This window comes from Vigna unguiculata, chromosome 10, assembly GCF_037176805.1.
Source record: "Vigna unguiculata cultivar grain cowpea cultivar isolate G323 ecotype 2 chromosome 10, ASM3717680v1, whole genome shotgun sequence".
NCBI lineage: Eukaryota > Viridiplantae > Streptophyta > Magnoliopsida > Fabales > Fabaceae > Vigna > Vigna unguiculata.
In genome coordinates, this window is record NC_140801.1 from 47,946,074 (window position 1) to 47,965,705 (window position 19,632).

The 19,632-nt window shown below is 34.1% G+C and overlaps 1 protein-coding gene across 10 annotated transcripts in view; it reads right to left on the minus strand.

The window, feature by feature from the left end:
• Positions 1-19,632, minus strand: part of LOC114166777 (uncharacterized) — a 28,257-nt gene that overhangs the window by 8,221 nt on the left and 404 nt on the right. For 4 of the 10 annotated variants that reach the window (XM_085667733.1, XM_028051596.2, XM_028051597.2 and 1 more), the window contains exons 2-9: positions 19,512-19,572; positions 19,263-19,369; positions 11,897-14,977; positions 11,565-11,813; positions 10,711-11,430; positions 9,675-10,487; positions 8,826-9,440; positions 3,495-4,466 (exon numbers count right to left, since the gene is read on the minus strand). In XM_085667733.1, coding sequence (XP_085523859.1) covers positions 3,495-4,466; positions 8,826-9,440; positions 9,675-10,487; positions 10,711-11,430; positions 11,565-11,813; positions 11,897-14,938 — 6,411 coding nt within the window. In that variant the 5' untranslated portion in view covers positions 14,939-14,977; positions 19,263-19,369; positions 19,512-19,572. The remainder of the gene's footprint in view (positions 1-3,494; positions 4,467-8,825; positions 9,441-9,674; positions 10,488-10,710; positions 11,431-11,564; positions 11,814-11,896; positions 14,978-19,262; positions 19,370-19,511; positions 19,573-19,632) is intronic. The other 6 variants (XM_085667735.1, XM_085667737.1, XM_085667736.1 and 3 more) reach the window with 4 other exon arrangements.

Here is a 19,632-nt window from a genome sequence, read left to right on the forward strand (position 1 = left end):
GCGGGTCAATTTGACTCTTTTTTTAGTGTTTTGGGGTCTTGGGTTGATTCTGTTCGGCAAAAAAGACAGTATTAACTATTTGGAAATGATTGGAAGTCAGAATTCACTAAATTATATGTCATTGAGGGTTCGATTGAGTGAAAATTGTATGAACATGTATTTCAGGGTTGATGATTTGGGGATATTCAAATTTGTACTATGTTAAGTGGTAATGTTAGGGGAATTTCGTATATTGAGGATTTTGTGAAGGAACCTTGAATCTAAACACGTGAATGTAGCATATTGGATCCTAAATCGATGAAACCAGAACAATAGGGGTTAGATAAGGTTCGCAGGTGCTGAGAGGAGTTATGGGTTCCTGGAATAACAGGAACCGCCTGGTGGCACTCAATTCGCCACCAGGCACTATATCAGGGTTGCGGGCTCTGTGGGTTTGTTGTGCTGTGGTGGTTGGGAAACTCATCAGGATCATGTGAGGTACAATTTTTGTTAGAACTGGAAATATTACAGGGATGAGCCTAATTTGGAACTTAGGGTAAAATTTACCAAGGTTTAATTATGAAGTATTGGGGTATGGATGACTTAATGTAATGGAAAATTCTATTTTTGGGGGAATTGTACGACAATATGGTTAAGTCATTGTAATGGAAGGATGGTATGAAGGGTAAGAGTTCATAAATGCCTATAGGGGATATTAGATGGATAAACTTGAATTTTATTCCGTGGAATATATCACAATCCTGAGATGAATTAGACTATATTAAGACCGAAATATTACCAATAGGAATTCTAAATAATTATGAGGATGAATTCACAGCATGGGTGTAAAGCATAAGAGTAACTTAAGGTTATGTGTGACTAAGGATTTTAAGGATATGATTTTGAATGAGAAATTATGGGTGTAGTAATTATGGTGGTGCTAGTATATTGTAGGTGCTTTTATTGAGCCAAGACGTAAAGATTGGATTGGTTGAGTGACTATGCGAGTAAGGGTGTGAACTACAGTACCTGAAATCAAACTAGAACCAGTACTGCACGAGTACTGATGTGGCGCCTGGCGGCAGTATGTGACCCACCAGGCAGAAGTTGCCAAACAGAAGAGAACTAGAACGCGAGGCGCCAGGCCGAAAAGGGTGTTCCGCTAGGCAACACCTGCAAGAACAGTGGCAATAGAGGCGCTTGGCGCCTGGCGGTACGCGTCCCCACCAAGCGGTCTGGAAGCTTGATGCACCTAGCGGCTAGAGTGTTGTGCCAGGCGATACCGTGAAGCAAAGGTGCTTTGCTTGCTTTGATGTGAGTGATCTACAAGGCTTCTAGTATATCTTCAAGTTTGGCTTGCTGGTGTTCCTTGAGTTGTAGCTCGAAACGTATTCCTTGAGTTGTGCCTCATGATAGGGGTTAAGCACGTGGTATTCCTTGAGTTGTGACTTGGAATAGCATCTCTTGAGTTGTGGCTCGGGATGGCGGATGAACACGAGGAACTCTTGAGTTATGGCTCAGGTTGGCGAGTGTTGCCGGTGTGAGTGTGCATGTTGTGGCATGTACGGGTTGGGTCTAGTAGATTGTCCTCCTTAGTAATAAGCTGACGAGTTTGGTAGTCTTGGGACATTATGAATGTTATTCATATTGGGAACTCCACCTAGCGTTACGGTGTGTGATCCGTAGCACGATTTCCCGTATGTTCTCTATCAATTGTGGCTGATTAGTGTGGTAGCAAGACATCTTGAGATACTCACTAGAAGACGTAGAACACGGTGAACATGGTGGTGACCATGATTGTATGAAATCAAAGGATGAAAGTCCTTTGGTGTGATTGTGATATAAATTTGTTGTATATATGACTATTTTATTGTTAGCTCACCGTATCTGCTTATGTTTGGCGATGATCGTGTACATGGTATACGGGAGCATATGATGTTACATGTGGATCTGGTGAGACATAGAGCCGAAGCGGGGCTAGCTTGAGAATTTATCAGAGTTTTAATATGCTTTTGAATCAGTTGTAAACTTTTAAATTATCATACTTGAGTTTTGTAATTGGATTTATAATTATCGATTCTTTTGGAATAAATTGAGGTATTAAATGTTTTAATTTCTCGCGTTTTTGGGTGATATTTCAATAAATGAAGTTATTATTTATTTCTTTATTTTATTTATTTAAATCCATAATATCCGATCGGGATGTTACAATATGCAACCTCTAGAACACTACATGCTTCCTTTGAAAATGTAACGTTTGCAATCTTCTCGAAGCCTAACTCGTCCACAACATTGTACAAGAAATACAAAGCCGACTTTCCTTTCACTCGCGTCTTCTTCAACGTCGGCAATCTGGCCCACTATTTGATTTGCTTCATCTGTGGGTTCTTGATACTCGGTCTCCACTATCTCCCAAGTATCTTGGGATCCCATAAGGGTCTTCATCTGTAGACACTAATTATTGTAATTTGTCTTCTTCGACAATTGCGACATCGTCATACCATTAACAACTTTTGTCATCTCTCCTTTTTTTTTCAAAGTACTCAAGCGCACACCTTTTCTTTTTCACACTACTCTTTCTCCTTTTTTTCACTCGATACTAAAAGCATAGAACTCTGATACCATTTTGTTGGAGAAAACTAACACACACAGTAAAAGAATATGCAATGTAACTCACTATGGTGTTTTTATTGATAGAGAATGGGCTATTATATAGCCACTTACAAACTAAATAGGGTTAAGTATGTTTTTAGTCCCTGAACTTTGATCAAAAATTGGAATTCGTCCCTGTCTGAAACTTCAATATATTTTGGTCCCTAAACTTTAAAAAGGAATGAATATAGTCCTTTTAACTCAATTACATTAACTTTTTTTGAAGTGTCGAACATATTTCTCAGTAGATATTAAACCAAGAATGTGTCAAACAGTGTAAAAACTCCAATATTAATATGAAAAGTGTTCAATGTGTCAAACAAAGTTAACATAATTGGGTTAAAAGGATTATATTCATTCATTTCTAAAGTTTAGGGACCAAAATATATCGAAGTTTCAGACAGGGACGAATTCCAATTTTGAGTCAAAGTTCGGGGACTAAAAACATACTTAACCCAACTAAATATTAACAAACGAAACCAAACTAAATCTTAATCTAATCTAATTTAATCTAATCTAATATGCCATATTAACAAACTAAATCTTAGATAATCCAACTGACTAAAATAAGAACTAACTTAAATCTAATTCACCAAATATAAAATACTCTCACTTTACTAAATAAAAACAATTCTGTAATCTAAAACGTAATCTAAAAATTATCTAACAAAATTAAATATTATCTAACAAAATTAAAGATTATCTAACGATTAATAGGCAAAGAAGATAGAAGATTTATAGGTAAAGTTTATGTTTTAATTTTCACAGCATTTCGTACTTCATATGGAACAATGACAAACAACTAACGAGACTGATGATTCCACATTAAATTCAGGAGGAAGAAATAAAAGAGTAGTACGTACCTTTTTAGTATTGACTTGATTCTCGGTATGTGATTCTAGATGTGCAAAATTGTCGCACTGCAGTGAGCTGTAGTAAAAGTACTTGAACATGGGCAGACCCTTTAGTTTTAATGATCTCACAAAGGGACACGGGAAATCTTCATTTGCTCCCATTATATCTGTATCATCCTCAGCAACAATTGTCATCAGTTCCTTACAGTCTTCCACTTCTAGATTTTTAAGCTTTACAAGATCTTTGGCTATTGATACTGGAAACACATTTGTAAGGCCTCTACATTGCTCAACATATACTTCTTGTAAATGCTTCATATTTAAAATTCCACGAGGATCTTCATTCCAAACATTCTCCAGATGTGGTAGATCGTATAAAGTTAATTTCTTCAGACCAAAAGTTATTGTGTCTTGTGTTGCACATTTGACACCAAAAATGGCTTTGACGGAATCACAGTTATTAACTTCAAACGTTACTAAACTAGTTAAGAAAGGAAGCAAACTAAATGGTAGCAGTACATCTTCCACTACTAGATCTTCAAGTTCCACAAGATCTTTAGGTACTATTGGTGGAATCACACATGTAAGGCGTTCACATTTCTCAACCTGTATTTCTTCTAGATTATGCATGCTCATAATTCTGTGAGGATTTTCATTCCAAACGTTCTTTAGATTTGGCAACTCAGATAAACTCAATTTCTTCAGGGAAAAAGGAACGGCTGGTCCCATAAATGTCACATCTCTGTTTTGTGTTGTACATTTGACATCAAAGATGGTTTTGATAAACTTACAGTTTTGAACTGTTAATGTTTCCAAATTAGTTAAGAAAGGAAGTAAATTGAATGGTAGCAATACATCTGATGAAAACTGGCAACCATCCACCGTTAGAGATTCTAAGAGACCGAAGTAGGAGTTTGGAATTGACCGTGAGCCAAGACATAACTCTTCTATATCTCCCTCACTCAAGTTTGATATACTCTCCTGCAAAAGAACTTAGATTTAGAATTATATTTTCGTCACATTCAAATTTGTTTGAACGGTTTGGGAATTTTCCTTCTTTTGATATAATAATAATAAAAAAAAAATAAGTATAAGACAACATAATAATAAAACGGATTAAATATTTTCTTTTCTTCAAACTATTTAAAAAAATTATGTTCGTTTTCTAAGTTTATACGTATTTGGTTCATACACTTTATAAAAGTAATATAAACATCCTTCCAACCGACGTAGATGTTCAACATTTTCGTTTTTAAACTTCATTTATCACGTAATAAACGTTCAATACTTCGTTTTCTAAAAAAAATGTTTTATTTGATTTTTGATTCTTGTGTTACTTTCTCTTGTTAGAGTGACATTGAGGTAAGTGTTAAGGCTGTATTTATTTGCTTAAAAGAGGAAACAAATACATAAATGATTGCTGTAAATGAAAAGAATTATGATTTATGAAAGTGCAAGATAAAAAACCTGGTTGTCAAGAAATTTCATCTTTCCTTTTATTATTCAAAAGTCAAATTTTATCTATGATGAAGAATAGGATGTTGCACACCAATAAGTGTGTGGTTTATTTGACAATATGTAAAAAATATAATATTTGTAATCACACTACATATTTAAAAAATTGAAGAAGAATCGGTCCTTATATACTTCTATATAAATCAGGTAAAAATAAATAGTATATGTTGAATTGCTTCACAAATTTGAGGTAAAAAAAAAGGTATTCCCCATTTAGATCACTTACACGAGTTTCAAAAGTTCTTAGATCAATAATAAATAATAGGTATCAATTTGGTGAAGCTTGAGATTCCAGATGCTAAAAGAAAATAGATATAATTGACGACCATTATTCGTTAGTAACAACATAGTCAATTATAATCATAATGTGAAATATATGTAGATAATTATCAACAAAATATTTTTGTCACTAAAATTTATTTTATAGATGTTTTGTCGATAGTAATTATCGAAAGGTGTATTCTAAGGTAATTACCGTCATCCTTCAATAACTCTGTGCAAAAGGGAAAGTAAGTTGTCTATCTACTAGAAAAGTTGAATATATATGCATCTACCCAAGCATGCAAGGAAACTATCCAAATTTAAAGGTTAATGAAGGAACTTACAAACAAGCAACAAAAGATTGTTGTATATTAATAGTCAAAGTGTATTTCATATTACAAAGAATTCTATCTTCCATTCTAGGACAAAACGGATAGGTATAATCTATTACTTTGTTCGAGAAGCAGTAAAGCAAAGCAATGGAGCTCATTCAAGACTTACTCAATAGAAATTCGAAGCTTTAGCTTCGGCACATCGTGATAAAAATAGAAAATAAAGATTTTTGTGGTTTATGATTAGTTGAATAGATATAGTACTTCTCGAGAATTAAAAAGTATTTTATATTTGTTGATAAATCAAGTTCACTTTGAGAGTTTGAAACCAGACTTGTTTCACACGATTGTCTCCTTTGTATGCCTTCTGCAGAATATCTTACGCTTCTTTTGAAGACTGAGTATTCTCCATCTTCTCAAAGTCGAACGTCCTCCTTTTGCAGAATATCTTACGCTTTCTCCTTTGTCCGTGTTGCTTTTAATGTAACAAGTTGAGCTATCGTCAGTTCTTCAACGTCCTCTGGTTCTTGGTGCCCATTTTCGACCACCTCCCATACTTCCTGAGAACCAAAGAAAGCCGTCATCTACAAGCTCTAGTTATCATAGCTGACGCCTTTTGATAACTTCGGCAAGGGCATGTTGTTAGCAAGGTTGGTCATTTCACTCAAACTCTCTTACTCTCAAATACTCTTTCTAATGCACTCAGACTCTCAAGCTTTGATGCCAATTTGTTGACAAATCAAGTCGGCTGATGTAAAATAAGAACTCAGTGATGAAAGAACACTTTGTATATTATGCTCGCTGCAACTTTAAAATGAACAATACATGGTTATTTATAGGCCCCTAAGAGATGACCCTTCAACTACATCCAAATCTCAAAAGGCACTCTAGACTTTAAAACATATTCTAGACTCCAAGACGTAATCTACACCCAACAAGGTATTTCAGTACATGCCACAATCATTACCCGACACAATCATTACCCGACGCTTTCTTTACTTATGCACCTTTCTAAAATTCTTCTCCCAGCATGACACCTACCTAGGACACGTTATTGCATTTAATGTTCACCCAACAAAATCCGCCTATAAACTTAAATGTTTTTTTTTGTCCTTCATTCCAAGTATCATCTTGTTGTTCTCGGACAAAGTGGTCGGCAGTGGCTTCGTAAACATATCTGCAGCTTGTGCTCGACTTTTGATATGCACTAACTCCACATTTCCTTCTTTTACTTATTCTCAGACAAAGTGAAACCAAACATCAATATGCTTGTTTCTCTCGTGATTGACCGGGTTCTTCGCCAATTCAATGACCAACTTGTTATCAACTCGGATCACAATCCCTTTTTCTTGATTTAACTCTAGCATGCTTAGAAGGTTTCTAAGCCAACTACATGGCAAGCACTCTAGAATGTTGCAATGTACTCGGCTTTACATGTTGACAATGTTACAATGGGATGCTTCTTTGAAAGTTAGGTGAACGTTGTGTTCCACATGAAGAATACACATCCAGACGTGCTTTTACACTCATCAATATCTCCACACCAGTCGTTATCCGAGTAGCCGACTAGTTGGTAATCATCTGACATGGTATACATTAGGTCGAGCGACACAGTTCCTTTCATGTACCTTAGAATTCTCTTTCGTGCCTTCCAATTAGTATACCTCGGCTCCTCCATATACTGACGTACTATTCAAACACTTAGCATTAAATTCGGTCTGGTATTTGTAGGTACCTAAGGCTTCCAATCAAACTTAAGTATTTGCTCGCATCAACTCAATCTCCATCTGCATACTTAGAAAGCTTTGTGTCGGGTTCCATATTGGTGGAAATCGGGTTCCAACTTGTCATCTTAAACTTTTTCAAGACCTCCTCGGCATACATTTCATGTGACACAAAGATGTCATTCTCTCCTTGAGCGACTTCCAAGCTAAGGAAGTACTTCATAAGACCTAAGTCGGTCATTTCGAACTCCTTCATCATATCTTCCTTAAACCCTTCAATCAGCTCAGCATTATTCCCCATTAATATAAGATCATCAACATATAGGGCAATAAACATGGCATCTTCTCCACTCTTCTTTATGTAAAGAGTGTGTTCATAAGGACATTGCTCGTACCCATTCTTCTTGAAGTTTGAAGTCGGGCTTGCTTCACACAATTGTTCCCTTTGTATGTCTTCTGCAAAATATTTCACGCTTCTTTTGAAGACTGAGCATTCACTATCTTCTCAAAGCTGGACTCATCAACAACTCGATACAACATGTCAGAGCCGCTTTGTCCTTTGCCTGTGTTGCTTTAAACGTAGCAAGTTGGGCTATCGTCAGTTCTCCAACATCCTTTAGTTCTTGGTGCCCATTTTCAACCACCTCCCACACTTCCTGGGAACCAAAGAAAGTCTTCATCTGCAAGCTCTAATTATCATAGCTGACGTCTTTTGATAACTTCGACAGGAGCATATTGTTAGCAAGATTGGTCATTTCGCTCAAACTCTCTTACTCTCAAACACTCTTTCTAATACACTCAAACTCTCGAGCTCTGATGTCAATTTGTTGATAAATCAAATCGGTTGATGTAAAATAAGAACTCGGTGATGAGAGAACACTTTGTATATTATGTTCGCTGCAACTTTCAAATAAATAGTACATGGTTATTTACATGCCCTAAGATATGAGCCCTTCAACTACATCCGGCACTGTAGACTCTAAAACATATTCTAGACTCCAAGACGTAATATACGCTCAACAAGGTATTTCAGTGCATGCCACAATCAATACCGACGCTTTCTTTACTTCTGCACCTTTCTAAAATTCTTCTGCTAACACGGCACTTACCTAGGACATGTTACTACATTTAATGTTTACCTATCAATATTTATAATAATTTAATTAATAGTCTATACACGAAACAATTGTACAAATTGGTATATTAAAAGAGAATAAGAAATCTCGTTAAAGGTGAAATTTAGTGTTTAATTTATTTGTTACAAAAAGGAGCACCCCAAAATCACTTTCTTTTTTATGCTTGATAAAAAAATAAAAGGTACAAGAGTATTGTAATTTCCTTTAGTAAAATTATATTATTGTGTATTATCTATTTTATTCCTCTAATCATATTTTATTTAGTATAAGGTGTCAATAAAATTTATATAATATAAAATTGAAATAATAAGAGTAACAATAAATATTATATATCCATGTACTTGAAATAATTTTGAATGTGAGAGTTGTTACCTGTTGTTTGGAGCAGTGGATAAAGTATTTGAGGCGTGGCAATTGTTCAAGCGTAAATGTGGTGAGACGAGGAAACATAGAGTGTTGTGCTGATCCTTCTTCTTCTCCACTCGTCTCGTCCTTCCTATATATCTCTTCCAATTGCTCACACTCTGTTACCATAAACACCTCAAGTCCGGTAAGATCTTTGGCCACCGACTCTGGAAACAAACATGTAAGACTCCTACAATATTCAACCCGCATTTCCTCTAGCACATGAAGGTCAATAATTCCCTTCGGATCCTCGTCCCATAGATGCTCCAGTTTTGGTAGGTTATATAAACACAAATTTTTCAGACTAAATATTCCGGAAGCTTTTGCCATCCTGTTGTTGTGAGCGATATTAAATATGACCTCTACATTACTGCAATTCCATACATCTAACTCTTCCAAATTGTGAAAGCAGGAAAGCAAATGAGATGGAATTATATGCACCAGAGTATCACATCCCCATGCATTCAACCTTTTCAAATACCCAAACCTGTTTTGCTGCACCCAATGTCTACCGTGCCATAGTTGCTCAATTAATTCAGTATAATCTTCAATATTCAGATACTCGGTGTACGTGAAAGTCACCTAAAAATCAGCCAAATTATTAAATTGCTTCTCCAAATTTAAAATAGACAATTGAATCCAACTAACCATAAATTTTTCTCTCCCACAAAGTTAAAGAAACACTTTCATAAGATTAATAATTTCCAATCATGGTTCATAAGAAAAATCAAGGATTTATAATTTCCAATCATTTGGACAGAAGAAAAGTTCATAAGATCAAGATGAATCGTATCAAATAAACGAAAAAGTAAGTACCTTATCACTGAAAATTTTTTGTATGGTAGCATTCAAGTCACCTTCCCACTGCCATTTGGCTTTTTCATCTCCTTCCACACCAAATACATCTTTCAACTTTGGTGTTACTGATCCTCTTTCACTGAATTTCCTCATCTTGAAACATTCTCTAACAATCAATACTTCTAGTGATGGGAATACAAATTCACACTCCTCATGACTGCAAAAACTTGTGAGGTTGTTTAGTCCCACAAGTTCAATAGAAATCAATTTGCTGAATACAATTTTCATCACTTTGCCTTCTTCACTTCCCTCCTTGCTTACTATCTCCTCTACTTCAGCACAGTCGATTACCTTCATGGTCTTGAGTTGGACCATGCTTTTGGCTGTGGAAAATGCCATTAAATTTCTTAATCCTCCACAAGACTTCAGTTCCAAATATGTCAAGTAAGTCAATGATACAGAGGGAGGAGCCAAATTACTCAATTGGTCGCAATCTTCTAATCTCAAAAGCTCTAGTCTTTGTAGAAGTTGGCCTCGTTCAAATCCTAGATCCTTTATCTGTGAATTCAAGAAAACTAATTCCTTCAGCTGCAATACAATCCCTAATCCTTTTTGTCGTCCAATGTTTGCTTTTGGCACTAACTCTTCAAAATTAGAGGAGTCGAATTTTAGCTTTTCCAGATTTGGTACTCTGTATGGAAACTGGTTGAGAAGATCGACACTTTCGACCGAAATCAAACTAAGTTCTTTTAGGCGGTGCATTTGGTACTTCGGTAACAATTCTTGTGCTTCTTTGAAGTCAATTTCCATGTGCTCCAAGTTGGGGAATACCTAAAAGAATAAAATAAATAAAAGTAAATAATATAAAAGATTAAGTGAATTTTTATTTTTATTTCTCTCCAACAAAATAGTTTTTTCTTCATTTAAGTTCTCACGTATTTCGTTTTCTTTTTACTTATTTTTTCTTTGTGTCTTTTTATTTTCTACCAAACATATAATAAAAATTTCAATAGTTTTTTTTCTCGAACTCCGACAAAGATAGAGTATTGCTTACCTCTTCAATTGAGAAAACGAAATTTTGCTCTTTGTTTGTTGTTTTAATGGTATCTTTGAGAAATGTTTTAAGCTTCACACATTGTCTCACACTCAACTCCTTCAGCTTTGGGCACTTTATAGGATATCTCTTCTTGTAGAAATACTTCATGTTTGGTAGATCATATAATCTCACAGAGGTTAGTTTAGGAAACACCAATAGATCTTTCTTAGCTTCTGATGCATCTTGACTTGCAACAATTTCCTCCATTTTCTCACAATTTAATGCTGACATGTGTTCAAGCTTTGGAATATCTTTGGCAACAGAAACTGGAAACAAATTCCTAAGTTCATCACAACTACCTACCTCTATGGTCTGCAATTTTTTAAAGTTAAGAATTCCATTTGGATCTGTACTCCACAATTGTTTCAGATTTGGGAGGCCTTCAAGAAGAATTACCTGCAAATTTGTGTCTATTCCTCCAAATTCATCTATTTCTTGAGAAACATTGATTTCAAAAATCACTTCCACCGACTGGCACCAAGAAACTTTCAAGTTGTCCAAACTTTCAAACCATCCTTCCATGTGACTTGGAAAAATCTTGTCTAATTTATTGCACTCTTCAATTTTCACAGAAATGAGACTAGAAAAGGAATCTGCACTCACTTTAGTTTGCCACATATCGGTTAGTCTATTCATTTTGCTAAGGTGGATTTCCTCTAACATAGGAAAGATGCAGACCTGCGTTTTATTGAAAACAAACTATTATTACATATAGAAGCTAAATGAAAATTCACAAGGTAAAGTGTGATCAAGAATCGTAAACTTAATGTTAGGTCAACTAAGAACATTTACTTATTTATGCCAATACACACCTTGTCTGCACTATTTCTTTCGGTCTTAAAAATCTTCTCCATGATTGGACACTCACTTATGACAAGGCTTTTCAGCTTCTTCAAACTTCTAGCCATAGACAATGAACATAGATATGTCAATTTATCACAATCTTTCACAACTAATTTTATCAAGTTTTGAAAGATGAAACTTGACGAGTGTTGGTCAAGCCATATCTTATGGATGTTGAGTGAGGATAAATTCAAAGTCTCTAAGTTTGGAATTTCAACCTGCAAACACGTAACACGATTAATATATTTAAAACAATTGAACTAATAATTTAAAATTATAGGAAAAGTATACAATATCATACCAGTTCACCAAAAAGAGGAGGTTCCTTATCACTTTGTTCATCTTCTTCACTAAGTTCTATGAGGCCCCTATTTGTAGTTTGAGCCTCTGTTAGATGCGGACAGCAAAATTTCTCCACTTTGGTATAGAAACATGTAAATAATGGTAATAGTCGGAGTGTCAAAGTGTGCAACTTAAGAAACTCAACCTTACCATAATGCTTTGGTATTTGAAGGATCTCCTTTAAAGATCCACATTCAGAAACTTCAATTATTTCTAGACTAGAAAGAAATTTATCCATGTCAGAATTATATTCAGAAATCTCACATGTTTGTGCACCAGTAGGAAACTTAACCATGTCCAAGGAGTAAAGATTCTTCAGTCGGTAACACATCTCGACCTTGATGGTTTTTAATTTGGCAAATGACACTACTGTAATTGGACCGTAACATATCATGTCTAAGTTCCCCAGATTGTTGAGACAAAGAGATTCCAAATTGGGAAAAACATTCACATAATTACACAAATCTGTTGAATTGACATATTTGATGTCACTATTATTTATGATGGATAAGTGTTTCAGATCTGGAAATCCATCTATATTCAACTCATTCACAACATTCTGAACACCATTTATCTTTCCCAACAACAAAATTTGTATTGTTTTTAACAACAATTTTATGCTTTCCTGGGAATGAATGTTAGTGTCATCCTTCAGTTGCAGTGCCAAAACTCTCAATGTTTCATACTTGTCGGGCATCCTAAATTCTCCAAGAGAAAAAAAATCAAAGTCTCCAATCATAATCTTGTAATCTTTTAACTTGTCAAAGAACAAGTGATTGGGAAAAATTGAAACACATGGGATACTTAACTCAACCACTTTCAACTGATGTAAATTCTTTAGCTCGGAAAGAAACAAATCTTGACCTTTGTTTGTCTCTCTGTCCGCCAACATTTTGATCAAGCTTTCTCTTATATATAGCTCTTCCAAAGATGTTAAACTTGATATAAGATTAGGTGGAATAATCTTCAATTCAGAACAATCACTGATGTCTAGCATTCGTAACTTATCCAAGCATTGCAACTCAGCCGGCAAATTTTGAAGTAGAGATCCAGAGAAGCTGAGAATTCTTAATTTTTTCAGCTTTCCTATTATAGATAGGTTGCAATGTAAAGTACATCGTTCCAAACAAAGCATTCTGAGTTTTAATAGGCATTGAATTGAATATGGTAAGCTCGAAAGACGAAAACCAGTCATTATTAAAACATTCAGATTTTTCATTCTTCTAAAAAAACCCTCAGGTATTTCCAAAGATGGATCATTAGTGTCAATTTGGAAAAGTTTCAGTTGAGGACAATTTATGACTTCAGGAAGCCCATCAATGATATCACTATTACATATAGAAATTGAAGTGCACTTTTCGAGTTCGGGCCAGTCATCTAGTTTTCCATTTCTCAAATTAAAAGCATTGTGATCCTTGTGTGCTATAGACAAAGCAGTGTCTCGAACCATGCCATGCATGTTGAAATGATTATTAGAACTTTCGTCCAATAACAAGCCAGAGTCCTTTAGCTTTTGGATTGACGTTTTAATTTTTTCTCGTGCTTCCCAAAGCGAGGAGACCCCTTCAACTATACCCAAACCAAAACAATACTTCACTAAGTCCATAATTAATGGTCGACGACCCATTTGAGCACAGAGTAAAAAAATGGACTTTATCTCTTCATTTTCAAGATGGTGATAACTCATCTTCACTGAAATATCCATAGATGTCCCCTCTCCCACCAATTCATGCTTTTTAAGTTTTTTTATTGTTGCTTCCCACACTGACTCACTCTTGTTTCTTAATGCCCTTGCAACTACAACTATTGCCATGGGTAAGCCCTCACAATACTTCTTCACAATTTCTTGTTTAGAGCTAGACATTTCATTATGTATTCCGGCCAACTTTTGAAACAAAATCAAAGCATCTTTATCATCTAATTCCCTTACACAAAAAGTTGTCTTTACATCCATTTCAACACATAACACTTTTTTATCCCTTGAAGTTAGCAAAATTTTGCACCCCTTGTGACCACCGAGGAATTTTTCTTTTTTCAACGCTGTGCGATTGTCATCTTTTTTTTCTTGTGTTTTCTGATTAGGATCCTTGTTATCTTTATTTTTTTGGCGACTAAGATCCTTGTTACCACTATTAAAATCATCATCATCTTCATCATCATCAAGTGGAATCCCTAACTTGTTCAAATCTAATTTGTCCCAAAGGTCATCTAAGATTAAAAGGATGTTCCCTGATTCTTTCTTTAGCCTCCTTCGTAGACAATCAGCTCTCACATTTTCACCTTCCCCTTCCAATCTCAAACCCAACACGTAAGCAATTTCTTCCTGAATTTTCTGTGGATTGGGGTCAGCTGTTATCTCTACTTTAACCACCACATCAAACAACTTTTTCTCTTTAGCCTTCCTTGCAATTTCTTTGACTAAAGTGCTTTTACCCACACCCCCTCGCCCATACAATCCAATCATTCTCACACTGGAATCTTGAAGTTCGATCATTACTTTTTCCATTGTGGATTTTATAGAACTAAATTCTACAAAACCACAATTAGACAATGTGGCATCATTAGATGTTACATTTTGCCTATACAAAACTTCATCAACTTTAGGGGACTCATCAATTAGCCTTTTAACATTCACTTTCTCCTTATATGCTTGTCTTCCCAACCTATGTCTATTCCACAAGTACGGAAAAACAAAACAATTGGGTGATCGGGCCTTTGTGTGGCCATCATCGTTCTCAAACACCTCTATTGTAGTATCAATTTCACTCACTTTTCGAACCCATTCAGTAACCTTTTCTTCAATGTTGTTTAGATTTTTTGTACCCTCTTCACATTGGTGAATTATCCTTTGTTTTTCAAATTTAAGATCTCTGACACTATCCTTCAGTTCACGAACATTTTCATTGTAATGGACTATGTAAGTCATGTGTCGAACACCATTTTTCGACACAAAATCAATCACTCCTTCGACAACTTTGCCAAAAGGCCCCAAAAAGTCCATCTCCAAAGATTGTTTGTCTTGTACAAGGTCGAATTACATCTATTTCCCAACAAACATAGAGTAGAAACATATCGGTCAATAACTAATTAAGAAGAGGGGATATTGTTTAATCAATTAAAAAATCATATGTACATGAATTAAAATAAAACCAATCAAAGTTGTGTTACAATTTATAACGGTATGGAAAATTTTTAAGAATTGGAAAAATGTTAGTTAGAAACGTAATGGATTGTTATTTTAAAATGGTATTTTTTTATAAATAAAAAGTGTTGAAAATTTTAAAGGACTATGTGAGTAATATTATAAATAAAAAGTGTTGAAAATTTTAAAGGACTATGTGAGTAATACACTTATTTAATTTTTTTTAAAGACTTTAAAATGATTAAAATTTTGCAATTTCAATTTTTAAGAATTTATGTAGTAAGAAATTAAAATATTTAAAATAATTTTATAAATGTGTAAGATTTGATATAACTTTACTGACTTATAATACTTTCAAAATTACACGATTTTACATTGTTTGAACAAAATAGAAAAAGAAGACAACTCTTTTCCAGCCTTCAAATAAATAAGTGGATTTGAATTCATGTTCTATTATATTTGTTCTTTATATATTATCATTTTTTATTTCTCTTATTTATGGCTTATATTTTCTTGATATATTAAAAAAGATTTTGCGTATACTAGTTCTGCTGAAAAATTTTCAGAATTACATTATTTGCAGAGAAACTAATCATGCAGTCAGTGTAAATGAATATTTGACCTTCGACAAATATAAATTTGTTTCTAAGAGGGTGGCATGCAGGAGAGCGTAAGATGTGAATGGTAACTGCCTCTCCATTGTGCTTGGTTCTTTTCAATAGAGTTTTACGTTGAGATGATTTGTTTAGATAAAATAAGGAAAATGATATTTTAACCCACTTTTTTTGACCCATTTTTAATCCACTACTCTCATCACCTTTAGATCATCTATTTTAAGTTTTTGGAGTGATGTGATGTGATGATCTAAGGGTGATAAGAGTGATAGGTTAAAAATGGATCAAAAAATATAGGTTAAAGTATCATTATCCATAAAATAATTAAAAAGAAATTTTGAAAAATGTTTCAAATAAATAAAATAGAAAAATTTTAAATACTCTCAAAATACAAAATATTTGAAATTCTACTCATTTTTACTCCACTCACAAAGGTTGAGCCTAGTTGGTCGAATCGAAGGACAAAATGAGTAATGTAGGTTGAAGTTCAAGTCTATTGGACACATGTCAAAGGTCAACATAAGTTGGTCGGACCAAAGGTTGAGACAACTAGACCACGGTTGAAGGTAAAGACGAGTCAGTCAGACTGAAAGTCAAGACAAGTCGATCGAGACAAATAAAGTTGAGATGAAACACCTTGAACTTAAGGTCAATTGGATTCAACCCAGGCTTAAGTTTGTGTCTAGTCAACTCGAGCCAAAAGTCGAGACAATTCATCCTGACTGAAGATGTAGATGAGTCAGTCGAATCGTAGGTAGAGAGGAGTTGGCCAAGACCGAAGGTCGAGACAAGTTGACCCAAACTAAAGGTTGAGCCATGTCATCCTGGGTAGAAGATCAAGCCAAGTCGGCCCGACCGAAGGTTGAGCCAAGTCGGTCTGAGCCAAAAGTCAAGCAAAGTTGGCCCAGCCAAAGGTCAACTAGAGTTGGCTCGGGCCGAAGGTCAAGTAGAGTAGTCCCGGGCTGAAGGTCAAGTGGAGTCGACACAAGACGAAGGTCAAGTTGAGTCGGTCAAGGCCGAAGTTCGAGCTGAATCGATCAGGATCAAAGTTCGAGCTAGGTACGCCATAGTTGAGGGTCAAGTCGAGTTAGTCCAAGCTAAAGGTCGAAAGGAGTAGTCTCGAGCCTAGACTCGAGACAAGTTGGCATGGGCTAAAGGTTGATTTGAGTCGAGTCGAGCCAAAGGTCAACTCGAGTCTGCTTGAACTGAAGGTTAGGTCGAGTCAGCTCAAGTCGAAGGTCTAACCGAATTGACTAATGTTGAAGGACACGTTGAGTCGGTCCAAGTCGAAGTGTGAGCTGAGTCGGTTTAGACCAAAGGTCAAGAGGAGTCGATCCAGACTGGAGGTTGAGACGAGTCGGTCCGAACCGAAAGACAAGCTAAGTTGAATTAGGTTGAAGGGTAAAGTCAAGTTATCCAAATATCTTTAAAATAGAATTTTGAATTAAAATAGAAATTAAATTACTTTATCCAAACAATAAATTTGAAATTTGAGATATCACAAATTGTACAATCTTATTCATGATCTAGTCTTCAATGAGGATAGTTTCTAAAATTGGGATGTAGACGGTTTTCGATTTGAAATTTGCGATATCACAAATTGGGATTTTTATACCAAGAATGGATTTAGTGCTATCTGATTCAAGGTTGCCTTTCAAATTTCAAAGAAGACAGTTTCTGATATCCTTATGCTTTGCAATGACGATTAACAAAAGTCAAGGACAAACACTTTCTAGAGTCGGCCTTTATCTTCCACAACCTGTATTCACACATGGCCAACTATATGTTGCTATTTCTAGAGTAAAAACCAAAAAAGGATTGAAAATACTTATACTGGATGAAGATGGAAATGTCACGAACACAACTAAAAACGTTGTGTACAAAGAAATTTTTGAAACTCTTTGACAAAGAAGACATTATAGGTATATAATTTTTTATTTTTTATTTTGATTTGAACTAATTCGTTTGTATAAATATAGATCAACTTATTTCTGTTTTGTTCTGCACTGCAGCAAAATCATTGCCTAAAATCCAAGGCTTACAAGGAAAACTGATGATACAACAAAGGTTGAATTAAGAAGTAATAAACATTGTGTACAAAAGGAATTTATGAAGTTGTTTAATAAAAAAGACATTATAGGCATGTAATTTATTATTTTTTTATTCTTATTTTAACAAAGTGTATTAGTCATCTTTTTGTTGTTGGTTGTTGCAGATAAAAGAATAGACAACAAAAGATAGAATGAAATAAAATATGAACTTCACATACCACTTTCATTACATTCTAAATTGATTTATTCTATTTATACACTTCACAATTTTTTAAAGACATCATATTTTCGTCCTAAGATTATTAAATATCCAAAAACTCCCTTGCTATTACCAAAAATATTATATCTAAAAAAACTCTCTGTGTTGCACGAGTAGAAAAACGAGTAAAAAAACTAGTTGAAAAACTAGTTGAAAAACAATTACAAGTCGATATTGATGATAATAATGATTTTGATGGTAATAATAATGTTGATGATGATAATGAAGAAGGGAGGCAATAACAAATAATGCAAGTGCAAAGTGAGCAACAATTAGCTTAACCAACAAACGAATGTCCACAATGAAATAGTCAGGAGACCTACACGGATGGAGAATTTTGTGGTAGAGAAAATAATGAAAAGGAAGTTAATCATTTTGTTTTGTTTTGAAGATTCTGATCCCATAAGATTGTAGTTAGAGAAGAAAAATGAAGAAAAGAAATGGATGATGGAATCAGTTGCATTGAAAATGATAACGCCTTGTGATCTGAACTGGATTTTTTTTTTCAATTTTTTAGAAAATGGATGAATAAGATGTTAATTTTTATTTTAAAAAATAGATTTAGTATTGTATATTGTTATCTAAGATGTAATTTGAAAATATAAAAGTAAATATAATTTTCTTTTAATTTGTTGCGTATTAATTTTTTTTAATAGTAATTTTTTAAAAATTATGAATTATAATAAAAGTAAAAAAAGTAAAAATAATTAATATATAATGTTTGAGGTGATGTTATATTATTTATTTTTTTATGTTTATTAAATATTTAAAATAAAAAAATAAGTCGAAGTTATAAATAATTTTTTATTCATACAATATTGTTTAAAAAAATTTAATACACAATATACTTTCAATACTTCCATACACAAAATCTATATTTATTTTTATATTTTCAAATTACACTTAAATTAACTTAATATACGATATTAAATATATTTCTAAATAAAAATTCAAAAATTCTTATTCATCCATATTTTAAAAAAATGATAAAAGAAATCCAGTTCAAAATTCGGTTTCATAATAAATGAATTTCGAGTAGGATTGAAAACATAAATAAAAAAAAAAGTAACCACAGAATTCAGATCCTTAAGGACCAAATTCCAAACTTCATTCCAAAAGTGTGTTATCTGTATAATTATTGTACACAGTATACAGTATACTATGCCTGTAAATCAAACAAGGAATAGTGGTACGTGGGAAAAAAAATCATCATTTCAGCTATGAATCCATGGAAAGGGTAGTGTTATGGGATCTCTAACCTTGAGTGTGAGAATTACGTACTAAGAATAAGAAACCTCTGATTCATCATCCTCAACCATTTCCCTTTCCGAACGTTCCCCTCGTTTAGAAGTTACTTCTGCTAACACTTGAAATAAGATCCAAATAATTGTAAGTAATATTCATCTTTGTATGGATCAATGTTTTTAATTAAAATCTTGAAAAAACAATGAGTCGATATATATATATATATAAGCTACAAAACACCTCTGTTATTGGAATTCGATTACCTTAAGTTGTGATTGCCTTTAGTTGCTATTGTTCCAATCCAAACCGTGACACAGAGCAATACTGCAAGAGAATAATGAGAGCATATGAGAAAGAGAAGAATATTATAAAAGTGATCCCCAC